We start from the raw sequence: 12,209 nt of genomic DNA, 5'->3' as shown, positions 1-12,209 counted from the left end.
ACTTGGCCACTCGTACATTGCCCGTGGTTCATGAACTAGGACATGACTACAGGAACCCACACCATGAACCACAACTAAATATATGTCACAATTAAATTTTATTACAATGAAACAGTAAACCATTTAAATAGGCAACAGCAACATCAGTTGTAGAGTAATGTGAATTATTTCCTCATTTTCGAAAATTCATATCTTTGTTCAGTCAGATATCAGTGCTCAAATTTTTACAGTACATTGCTGTCATATAGGTATACAAACTGTGCAAAAGTCATATTTTTATATTCAGTCCTGCCTGAGATAACTAACCCCAAAATTTACAAAAAATGAAAATTTTCAAATTTCAAAAATTCATAAAAAATTAATGAAACATTTGTAAGTGTTCTTGCTTTATATGAAGCTAGTTGTGTATGACATCTAACTGTAGGAAAAAATACTCTCATAAATCAGTCCTTGTTTGTTATTTTTGGGCCTAAATAGTGGATTTTTGAAAATTTGGTTACCAAACTTTGGAGGAGGTCAATGTGACTGGTTATTTTTTAATTTAGGGTATTTTGTGTAACAGACAATGTTGTATAGGGCACTTTTCTAAAAACAATCATGTCAATTGCAATGTTGTAACTTAACCCAGTGCAGAGATTTTCAAATTTTCGCTAATGTGTGCAGACTGAAAAATCGTCACATGAACTTCTCAAATTAGGGCAATCACGTGTAAAAAAATTAAAATATTGAAAAATTGTCAAGGCACCATCACTGGACCACTTCATATGGATTGGCCCATAAGTGACTATACCTCAGCCACCTTTACTTCAATGAATGTTAAACTTTATACCACTGTTTATTGGAGACATGTGCAAATGTTAAAAAAATTGTATTGAAATTTGTGATGTTAGAGCATGAAAATGTTCAGAAATTAGTCAATTTGACATGGAATGACCCTGCTGTCCATGGCTGGTGAGATCATATGACATGAGCTATGACCAGCTGACAAATCACATAGGGCAATTTCATTTCCAGTGCTTGAGAAGATACCATGCTGTATTTTGTGGAATTCATAGTTATACTTTTGTAACATGAAAATATGCAGCACACAAGTTGCCACCCATCAAAGATCTTTCCAAAAGTGTTGTTTTTTGCTGTGTTTCATTTCGTAAAGTGCTGGGAAGTTTTATACCAGTGTATGAAACCTTTACCATATAAATGATTGATTGGTTTTGCAGATTCTCTCTTTAATGCAGAAAAAATGTACTTCACCCAGGAAAAAGCATATTTTTAACTACCAAATTCGAAACTGGAGAAACTTGATTTTTGCACAACTCACAGTCTCCTGTCTTAGCTTGATAAAGAACTGCATTTATTTCAATTATTCATCATAGTTACTGCACTGCCTCAAATTAAGTAAAACATTGGATGAAATTTTAGAGAGTTTGCAGAGGTAAAAATGCATTGTGTAAACTGTGTATCTGGATTATTTTAGATCATACGCTACAGTATAAGAAATGTAGGTTAGATATAGAAATTTTATTTAAAATTGATAACAGATTGGTTCCCATTTAATTATCGAGATATTGATTTTTACGTCCAGTGGATGGTTGGACGCTATGTGCCCATTTCCATCCCAGGCTTCCGGCATTATGTTGTCGTAACAACTGACGTATTTCATAAACGATTCAAGATATCAAAATGAGGTTTTCTTAGCAAATGATAGCACACAGAGGCATTTAAATTGTAAGATAAATACTAGAAGCTTTTTTATTCACCAAGATATGGAAGTAACTTGTCAACATTGGTGAGAAGTTGGCCGCTCACTATGCATGCAGAATAGCACACAAGCGGCGCATGTGTAAGTGTCCACAGCACCTGGGGAATGACAGAGTAGGACATGTATACACATTAACTGCAGTGAAAGGGTTAAATGCCAGTATAACAAAATACGAATCAAATGCACAGAAACAATTTTATTTATTTATTTATTGTTCCGTGGGACCAAATTAAGGAGGAGTCTCTATGGTCATGGAACAAGTCAATACATGAAATTATAACACGATAGTAGAAACTGATGAAACAAAATATAAGAAGCATATTCAGGCGACAAGTGATAGGTTTAAATAAAAAAAATCAACAATGTAACTATGGAATTTGCTTAATTTTTCAGCTCTTCCAGGAGCTCCTTGACAGAATAGGAGGAGTGAGTCATGAGGAAACTCTTCAGTTTAGGCTTAAAAGTGTTTGCGCTACTGCTAAGATTTTTGAGTTCTTGTGTTACCTTATTGAAAGTGGATGCAGCAGAATACTGCACTCCTTTCTGCACGTCAAGGAAGTGCATTCCACATGATTTGGGAAGAAAACTAAAATAAAACATAAATTGCAAGGGAAATGGGCTATATACAACAACAAAACACAGTGCTCATACAAGCGTTTGTCAACAGCAAAATGTTTCAAGGGCTTTAGGAAGACTATGCAGTGCTTCATAACAACAAATTGCCTCCGATGAGCGGGACGTCACAACTGTTTACATTAGATTCGTTTTAGCAGTAACGAGTGGGCTCATGCACAAATCATAAGTTGATTTTTGAATGCGTGCATAGTGCACGTGATGTCTCTGTCAGGGAAATCCTCGTCGCATCTAGAAATAAACTTTCCTGCGGGCAAAAGGGGACTGGGCTATACAAGCTGAGAGGAGTAAAGCGGAACAAGTGAACGCCGATCGCTGTCTGATTATGTTGTTGTTTGGGTTTGCGAATGATCAACGTTGTCATAATTATTAGGGAAATCCATAGAGTCAGACTACCAGAGTGGAAATAAACGACTAACAGGAACAACAGGTAAGAAAGATTACGTATTGTTTTCTCGATGTATCCAGGAAAATGAAATTTTGTCAGAAAATATTTGGCCATATCGCTACACTAATAAGGGCCAGTTGTACAGTCCCCGTCTAGCTGCCTCTTAAGTTCAATTCTGGAAGTAGCACAGAAAATTGTTTGTACGAACATAAGGACACCTAACCGGAGAATAATCAGGGTTAGTGAAGTTAACTGATGAATACGCTTTGACAAAGGCAGGAATAGTTCAAGTTAGTCATAACAAGTTCGTTAGAACGTGGAAGGAAAAGAAACGGGGACATCACACAAATTAGGGAAGAATATGACGTTTCCAAATTTATATAAAAATTTTGTACTACTACTTTTCGATCTCATGCTCGAGGAACTGGAGTGTATGAATGAAATGTGAAACTATTTTCTAACATAAAGCTTTTTCCTTCTAGCAGGCCGAATAGGCATGGTTGGTTTTCGTGAATTATATTTTGCCGTGTTATAAAAAATGACCATTTGTGCCAAAACCGTCTCGTTTATTTGGTGTGTGTTAGAAACGCCTATTTTGATTTATCTAGCAGACAGTGACAAAATAGACGTAATCAATATTGGGTACTATTTGTATTAACAGCAGCCAACGATATTTCGATTTTTCATGTAGGAAAATGTTCAAAAACTGTTCAAATGGCTCTGAGCACTATGGGACTTAACATCTGAGGTCATCAGTTCCCTAGAACTTAGAACTACTTAAACCTAACTAACCTAAGGACATTACACACATCCATGCCCGAGGCAGGATTCGAACCTACGACCGTAGCAGTCGCGCGGTTCCGGACTGAAGTGCCTAGAATCGCTCGGCCACTGCGGCCGGCTAAAAATAAAAAAATTGTGATAGCCTGCTCTCACGTCAAATGAAAACATGGATTTCTGTGGCCAGGAGCTGTCAAGTTAATTAAAATACATTCGCATAATTATGGAAGGCTAATATACGTTATTAGTTTCAGATTTTACTTTATTTCCACTTTTTTGAAGTGTTTAGTTCCACACTATTAGCTAATTTCAACTGCTCGCTGCAATGCACATTTTCATCTTCTAGCATGTATGGCATTATGCCATAATAAAGAATCAAAATTGAGTTAACACAGGACTGATACTCCAAGAAAATTTACATCCCGAAACCCACACTGAAAAGCTTAATATCAGGTCGAGACCTACTGCATTGGGAATATGGACTTACGAATGTGCTCTTTAAGTATGCACTTTGCCAGCTGGAGTGGCCGTGCGGTTCTAGGCGCTACAGTCTGAAACCGAGCGACTGCTACGGTCGCAGGTTCGAATCATGCCTCGGGCATGGATGTGTGTGATGTCCTTAGATTAGTTAGGTTTATTTAGTTCTAAGTTCTAGGTGACTGATAACCTCAGAAGTTAAGTCGCATAGTGCTCAGAGACATTTGAACCATTTTTTAAGTATGCACTTTAAATGTGCCATTTTAGTATGGTTCACGAAATTCCGATGCTCTTGGAGTATCCTCTGCTTTCTTCTTTTATGACATAATGTAAGATCTTGTAATGTTTTACACGTACGAACATATGGGCTTCCTGCGTCATAGCAGCTGCCAAAGTGTGGTGGCGGGTCATCTGGCGCTCTCTGACGACTACTAAAATGAACCTATTTCTAACAGTTCGCGGGAAAATGTTGTGAATGGTGATTTGAAAAGCATTACTTTCAAAGTAAGTGTCCTTTTACGTAAGTTGAATGTTATGTGGGAGTATGTACGATGAATTTCTTAAACCACAGAGCGTTTGATGACGAGCCATTTAGTAGAAGTATTTCGAGCCCAGAAGATCTGACATTCATGTTGTTATTATGAGCTAATTGATTTAGTGCTACTGGAACCTCTCTCTACCCTGCGTTAGATAATTAATTTGTGGATAACTTTGAGGACAAATCACTGGACTCAGATAAAAATTTTACTGGCACATTTGTGTGATATGTCTCAAAGCGTAAAACGAGCAAAAAATATCAACATTATGTGTGAAACCGTAGCTTCTTTTGCCGCTTATTAACCTTAGAGAGCAATATTATATGTGAAAGCTTTGCTTTTCTTGTAGCAACGCTTTGTATATTAATTTAAAACATTAACTTTTCTTGTTTGTGTATCCGCGCTTCTTAACAGTGATGTTGCTATTAGCTTACTACATCACGTGTCCTGTGTTCTGAATATCCGCTGTCATCGACTGGCGGGATCACGTGACAAGAGCTATGACTGGCTTACAAAAGCGCATCGCAATCTCGATTACAATGGTTCGGAAAGTAACATGCGGTGTTTAGTGGAATTCGAATTTATACTTTAGTAATACGAAAATATACAGCATACATGTTGCTGCACATCACAAATCTTTCCAAAAGGTGTTTTCTTCCCCAAGTTTCATTTTCTGAAGTGCCGGGAAATTCTACGCCCGTGTGTAAAAACGTAACCATTCAAAGGATTGATAAGTTTTACAGTTCCGAGGGAAAATATACTGTCACTTAATTACACGGAAAAAGTGTTTTTTCATCCGGGAGAAAGTGTATTTGTAACCGGGAAATCCGGGAATTTTTTTTCCTTGTCCACATATACACCCTGTAGTACCAAATGCGTCCCAGAATGTTGTTATACTTTTCTTGGCTGCTAAAGGATGAATGCTATTCTTTTCTTGGCTGCCGAAGGATGAATACAGGTAGACATCCATCATAAAATAATGAATGTGCATTGAGAGGTGCGGGGAGTGGGAGGCAATGTTTCTGGGTGGCTGGCCTCATCCATCATGGACAACAAGCAGGCAGTTGATGATGGAATTAGCACGGACCAGCACACAACCATTTGTGTACTAGCAGAGGACCTTGACATCAGATTTAGCATCATGCAACACATTATTTGACAGGAGTTCGACTAACCTTAGGTCTGCAGCAAGTGGATAGCCTGGGTGTTGAATGAATGCCGTACAAAGATTGAATGGTTCTTAGTGCAAGAAACGAGAGCTTGTTTCATCCATTGTCCCCCCTATCCCAGGAAGTTCAAGAGCCAACCGTCGTATGGGAAGGTGATGCTCATTCTGTTCTTTGATTATTGGGCCCATTGATTATTGATTTCTAGGAATCCTGTGTCACCATCACTGAGGGCCAGAACTGCCCAGTGCTGGAGAAATTATGGCATGGAATGTAACGCAAAATATCTGGGAAAATTGCAACAAGTAGTGGTGCTGCTTCATAAGACACGTCCCCATATTACAAATGTTGTAACATGGACGCCAACTCAAGAGGGACACATTAGAGTACTATCCTATAGTCCTGATCTCTCTGCATATGCTTATCACATTGTCAATCCCTTAGATAAGTCCTTGAAGTGGTGACGATTCCTGTTGTATCAGGATGTATGGCAGGCAATTACAGACTGCTTCACCCAGCAGGATGTGATATTTTACCAAACAAGTGCGTTCAAGCTGGTCCATCAGTGGGATGATTGCCTCAATGCTCACAGCATACTATGTCTGGGCTGTACGACCTTCGAAAGGAAACTTTTTGATCACCTCATACATTATTTAGAAATGAGATATTTTGGAAATCTGAGAAACAGGAAGTGATGCAATCTTCTACTTTTTCTGAGTATGCAGCGTTCTCAGAAACTATCCTAAGATTAAGCTAATTCTGAATATTTTAAATATTTTTGGTGTAAAGTCTGATGAGTTTGTTCAGACATATGAAGACAACTTAGAGGCAGTCAGTATTGCTAAACATGGTAAAGTCACAAAAAATCAGTACCTTGGGGATTTTGTGAATGTATGTTATTTCAGTGATGTGATAGATATTTGTAAAGTACAGTCAGAAAACAATGTAGCACCATATCTTTGAGCAAGGATGAATTTGTAAAGGAGGCGTGTTGGAATGTGGTACATTTATATCAGTAGTATCGACAGAGTTGAGAAGTCTCTCAACTATGAGTAATTTGTGTACAACAGTCAGTCATTTCCATGCCACGGGTGTGTTCACTATGTAAAGGTAGATACACATTGTATTTGCCTTGTCATTAATAAATATTCTTATAAAATACTGTAAGCAGGATTGAATGAAAATGTTGCAAATAGTTTTGGTGTCTGTTTCCAACCTGAGAGCTATTTTTGTGGCAGTGCTAGCTGAATCTAGTCAGTTTGGCTGAGTATTTCGGCCTGGTGGTGTTCCCTAACTTTGTGCCTTGCTTGCTGTAACATGTTACTATATTAAATGAATAGAGAGAACGAAAGATAGAACCCCTCAGTAAATTCTTCACTTCTCGAAAAATTTAACACAGTCAAAATTTTAGGATAAGTATTTAAAAAGTATCAGGTGATGAAATTTTATCATGATAATTTTTTGTAACATTATCGATAAACATGTAAATAGTTGTTTCATAGACACTGTCCATCTGAAACCCAGGCTGTGGGGGTTTCACATTGTTGCAGGATAACGACATAAAAGTACAGTTACTAATAACATTTAAAGTCAGTTACTGTTGTTGCTCGTGTGTTAGTTCCTTGCTTTTGAAATTTAATACTTCCATTTGTGGTATTTTCATCTTTACCAGGAAATAACTTCCCTTTCCTTGTCATTGACACTAATTTCTAGGATATTGCTACAATAATAAAGTAATGTGTGTGTTCGCAGATATGCGAAAATACCAGAAGAACCAGTTTCTGGAAGCAAGAATGAAAAGATGTCTGTGACCACTTCAGGAAGTGAATCAAGCAGCGGATCATCATCCGATTCAGACGATTCTGATGCCGAGCGTGTTCGCAAGCTAGCACTCCTTCAGGAACAGGTAATACTATTGATATTGAACCACTATTCCCATAAGTTACTGTAGTCATTTCTTGTAATATCTTCAAAGCTAGCAGAGCATTGTTTCAGATGGGTAGAGCACGTATGAATTTAGATAATGTTGATCATCTTTGTGGTCAATACTGTAATTGAAGTTTCGTGGATTATCATTTCAATTGGCTAGTCTTGTGATCAAGAGTGTGTTCAAGGTAACGTTTTTTCCTGCTTGATTGTTTGCAATGTTCATTTTCAGATTCTGTGTATGGTTATTACTAAATTGTATAACAAATATGATTGCTTTGCTCCTCGAAAATTCACGACTGAACACTGCCAGCTTCCCCCCACGGTCCTAAATGATTAGATGTACAAATTTAAAAAGTTGTTGTACAATGCGCCTGAAGACAAATTGAAATTGACTGTTTCAGTTGTCAATTGTTTTCTTCTTTTTCTTCCATTTAAGTATAAGTGTTTCTGGTGAGAAGAAGCAGCAGCATTGTCCTGAATGTGAACAAAGTACTACTCTGCTTTAACATGTTTCTCAACATTATTTTTCTTTTCCTGCTCATCTTGATGATTACAAAATCTGCACATTCGTAGGTGTGCGACCCATATTTGACAGTGTTATAGGTAAGACCGATGAGGTAGCGTTGAAGTAGAACCAAAAATAACTACTAACATGTTATGGTAAGACTTTGGCAGCTTGTCTTTTCTGGTCACTATAATGCAGGGTATGGACACTGTAAACTGGCAGTCAGCTTAAGTGTAAACAAATTAGAATTACGACTACCAGAGGGATGAGGAGCAGTGAAAAGAGCCCCACTTCCTTCGTGCAGGGTGCCAACGTACACTCACATTCTGTTTGTGAAAACAGATCTGACAAATGGGGTTAGAGGACTCATCAATCCCTTCTGGTGTTGTGAGGGCTGTAATCAAACTCTGTGATTGACCAGGATTAGTCTTTTCAGTCATTTCAAAGCAAAAAAAGAAAACAATGAGCAACACACACAACGCAAAGTATTTAATAACACCTACTGTGCAATAGGGTATTCAGCTGTTTTCTGGAAATTGTTTTAAGTGATTAATTTGTCATTTTATGCTTTTTATGCTTTTTTCCCTCATGCATTTCAGTATCCTTTTGTAAAATGGAAAGAAAATTCAAATAATTTTAAAGCCCGCTAAAACCCTCCATTTGAGTCGTGATGCTTGTGACGTCACTGGCTAGCTCACTACTCCTACTGTCATAATTTTCAGTCAGAGAGATGTCTTGTTTTGGAATTTGTGCTATGGAAAATTTGTTACAAATGGTGTGTAGTACCATACAGTGCAAATACATCTATAAAACTCCTTAAAACTTATTTTTGGTGTTCCAGTGAGTGAAAAGATTTATAAAATTTGGTGCACTGTAAGGGCAAATTGCCACAATGTCGACACAAGAGTGGACTAGCTTAATTACACGTGTGTTGCACTGTGGGGAGATAAACATTCACTTACCTCTGTTATGCTCTCCCACTGCTGCAGTGAAGGATAGTGTCATTCAACAAAATTAAGCTCCTAGTGAAAATTGTCATTTTACCCAACTATAACTCAGTTATTCAGTAGCTCAGTGTCGAATTTTGTAAGATGATGTCCGTAGATCTCTGGTTCAAATCCAACCCGAAAGAACATTTTACCTCCTCAGATAATGTTCTCTTTCAGCAGATTGGCTCACCCCAAAAACATTTTTTCAGCCATTTCTATTTTTTCACGTAGTTCTTGATGCATTCATTAATATTTGTCAGTACTGAAATTATTATTGTACTTTTTTATAATATTCAGCTTCAAGCATTTTAAATTTTCTTACAGTTACGCAGGAAATTAACATGTCTGTTGCTGGATCACTAAGGAATTATTCGTATGCTTTTCATCAATGCTAAATAGTTTTTCTTCAGTGCTAAGTGCAGTGTGTGCTGATGTCTCCTTACTTCAGACATTGTATTTAAAAATGAATACTTCCTCTGGGTTTAAGATTAGTTTCCGATTTTATTAATGAAAGTGTCAAATGTAAATTCTTGGTGGAGTGCTTCTGTAAATTTTCGCTTTCATTCTGTTTGTATCCTCAAATTTACATCACTTGGTCACTTTTTATTTTTGTTGTGGTACTGACCACACACTCTTATGAGTATTCAAACACACACAAAATCGAATAAATTTGTTGAAATGTTATATGTTAGTGGTCAAAGTTATCCATACAGCAACAAATGCAAGCTTAGGAACTTTCACATGGTAAATAATGTGGAATCAACAAATATCAGGGAGGCAAATAAACAGATGGAAAATGGAAACAAAAGATCTATGAACATATGAACTTAACTAAAAGAGCTAACCGTGGTTTTATGCTGACTAACATTTCTGTCACATCTTTTACATCAAGCCTACTGGACTGGCAACTATCATCAAGTGGTTCCCACCATAGTTTGTTACCAGTAAGCTGCTACTAAATTCATGAATCGGAAGAACTTTAGTTGGTCACTAGTAAGAATCTGTAATGTTACAAACAAAAGTTGCGACACTTCAACCCTTATTTCAGCATCCCATGTTTCATGTAGCATTTTTGCAATGGAATGTTTCAGTAATAAATAGTGAAAAACATGTAAGTGAATATAGAAATGTTTAATACTTACATTTGATGGAAATAATAGTTCCGGAAGATCTGGTTTGGCCTTTGTGGTCTTCCAATATATAATGTGTTTTAAAAATAGGGCAGGGAAGGTTTATTTCCTGTGAATATTTAGAAATTGAGTTGTACCAGGAACACGGACAGTGATGTTATGTACAAACCTAAGTTGTTTCATTGTTTCATGCCATGTCCACTACATTCATTTCATTATGTAATAAGCTACCTGTGGTAACAAATTATCACTGTAAGCATGTTTAGCACGACACAAAGATAGAACAACAACATGGAAAACAACCTTCAACATTGAGGTGAGCAGCCACCCTTTCCTCCTCTGGGAAGATCGTGAGTTAGTTATCAAGTACGATACATTATAATAAAACATTTCTGGTACCTAGTGGCTGTAAGCTACCTTAAATAGATAAGTTACTGCTTTTTTTTTTTGGGGCGGGGGGGGGGGGGGTGTCTTTTGAATAAGTGATGTACTCCAGAAGTGTCTTAAGAGGAATAACCATGTTCATGGAATTCATAGAAAGTCTGAACATGCAACCCCCCCTCACCTGACACTGCCAAAAAAATTTGGAATCTGTGCTATTGTAAGAAAATGATAATACATCCTTTATTTTAGTAAAAGTATGTTAACTTGGAGTGAAGTATGTATTTAGACAAAACTGGCATTTACGAAGGATAAGCTATGGGTATACAGTAGGATTCCAGCACATTCGGGACTGTCTCGATGCCGGATTGGTGAAAATACTGGGCTATCTGTTGGTACGTCTTACTAATGGTGTAGGCTAAGCTATACGGTGACAGCAGCTGTAACATGGTGCTTTGCAGTAAAATGTTGATTAGCGGAGTCATAAGGTTAATAACTTTAAGTCAAAATTAGGCCAGTACCAAATTTTTATTCAAAACATCTAGTTTACACACTTGTACTGACAATATTTTAGTTTGACTTCAAAAATCTCAAATATATTTTTGGTTTTGAGGTTGTTGTCACATAAAAGCTATTTCTTATGATACATAAATCATTAAGTTCAGAGGCATTATAATTAGAATTACACTCAGCAAAAGTGACATTTATTTAGGGATTCTGCAGCTTCTGCCTAGCTGATTCTCCCATTCTACCCTTTTCTTCTGTTTCTTCATCTGAGTGATATTCTTCAACATTATCTATAAATTGAGGTGTTACTATGCACTGGATAATGTCCTCGTGAATTAGATCTTGCTCCATAGGTTCTTTAATATTCATTTCAATCAAAAACTTCAGACAATGGTTTTGGGTGGCTCTATTTAATAGTCTGTGGTGTTGAATCACTTCTAGAGTCTGCAGTTGGCCAAAGTTTTCTCCAGCACTATGGTAAAGTAACTTTCTGTACTTGAGCCCAAGAAAATGTGACATTATAGAAGACATCTTGCACATTAAAAGGTTTTTGGAAAGCCAGTTACATCACACTTAATATTTAACAGGCTGTGAACAAAACAGTTCCTATAAAACATTTGAAGCTCTGTATTACCCCTTGGTCCAATGTTTGAGTCAGTAACATAACAGTAGGTGGAAGAATTGTGGCAAGTAGATCTCCAGAAACTAACTCAACTACTGCCAGATGTGCTTCACAGTTGTCAGAAAGAATGATGGCTTTGCTGTGTTCTAGTTGACCTGGGTTTTTCAACACATTTGACTGACCGTCATAATGAACAGGCAAGTTTGCAACATTCTTAAAATTCCTGAGGTTTCCCAGAGTTACTAATTACAAAAGGAGATATTGGATGGCTTCAAGACTCATTAATACAGGGAAATACTGTTAGTCTGGATTTTAGCCATCTTTTCACCTCCCAGCAGTAGATGTTGGCAAGCACTGCCATAGTAGACCTGTTTCAACGGTATTCTAAATCTGATCTATTTCTTCAA

At 37.2% G+C, this 12,209-nt stretch overlaps 1 protein-coding gene across 10 annotated transcripts in view; it reads left to right on the top strand.

Moving 5' to 3' along the window:
* LOC126297387 (homeotic protein female sterile-like) overlaps positions 1–12,209 on the top strand; it is a 242,152-nt gene that overhangs the window by 153,744 nt on the left and 76,199 nt on the right. For all 10 annotated transcript variants that reach the window (XM_049988124.1, XM_049988127.1, XM_049988120.1 and 7 more), the window contains one exon: positions 7,492–7,645. In XM_049988124.1, coding sequence (XP_049844081.1) covers positions 7,492–7,645 — 154 coding nt within the window. The remainder of the gene's footprint in view (positions 1–7,491; positions 7,646–12,209) is intronic.

This window comes from Schistocerca gregaria, chromosome X (genome assembly GCF_023897955.1).
Source record: "Schistocerca gregaria isolate iqSchGreg1 chromosome X, iqSchGreg1.2, whole genome shotgun sequence".
Classification (NCBI taxonomy): domain Eukaryota; kingdom Metazoa; phylum Arthropoda; class Insecta; order Orthoptera; family Acrididae; genus Schistocerca; species Schistocerca gregaria.
Note: the sequence above shows the minus strand (reverse complement) of the source record. Positions and strands in the feature narration are given on the sequence as shown.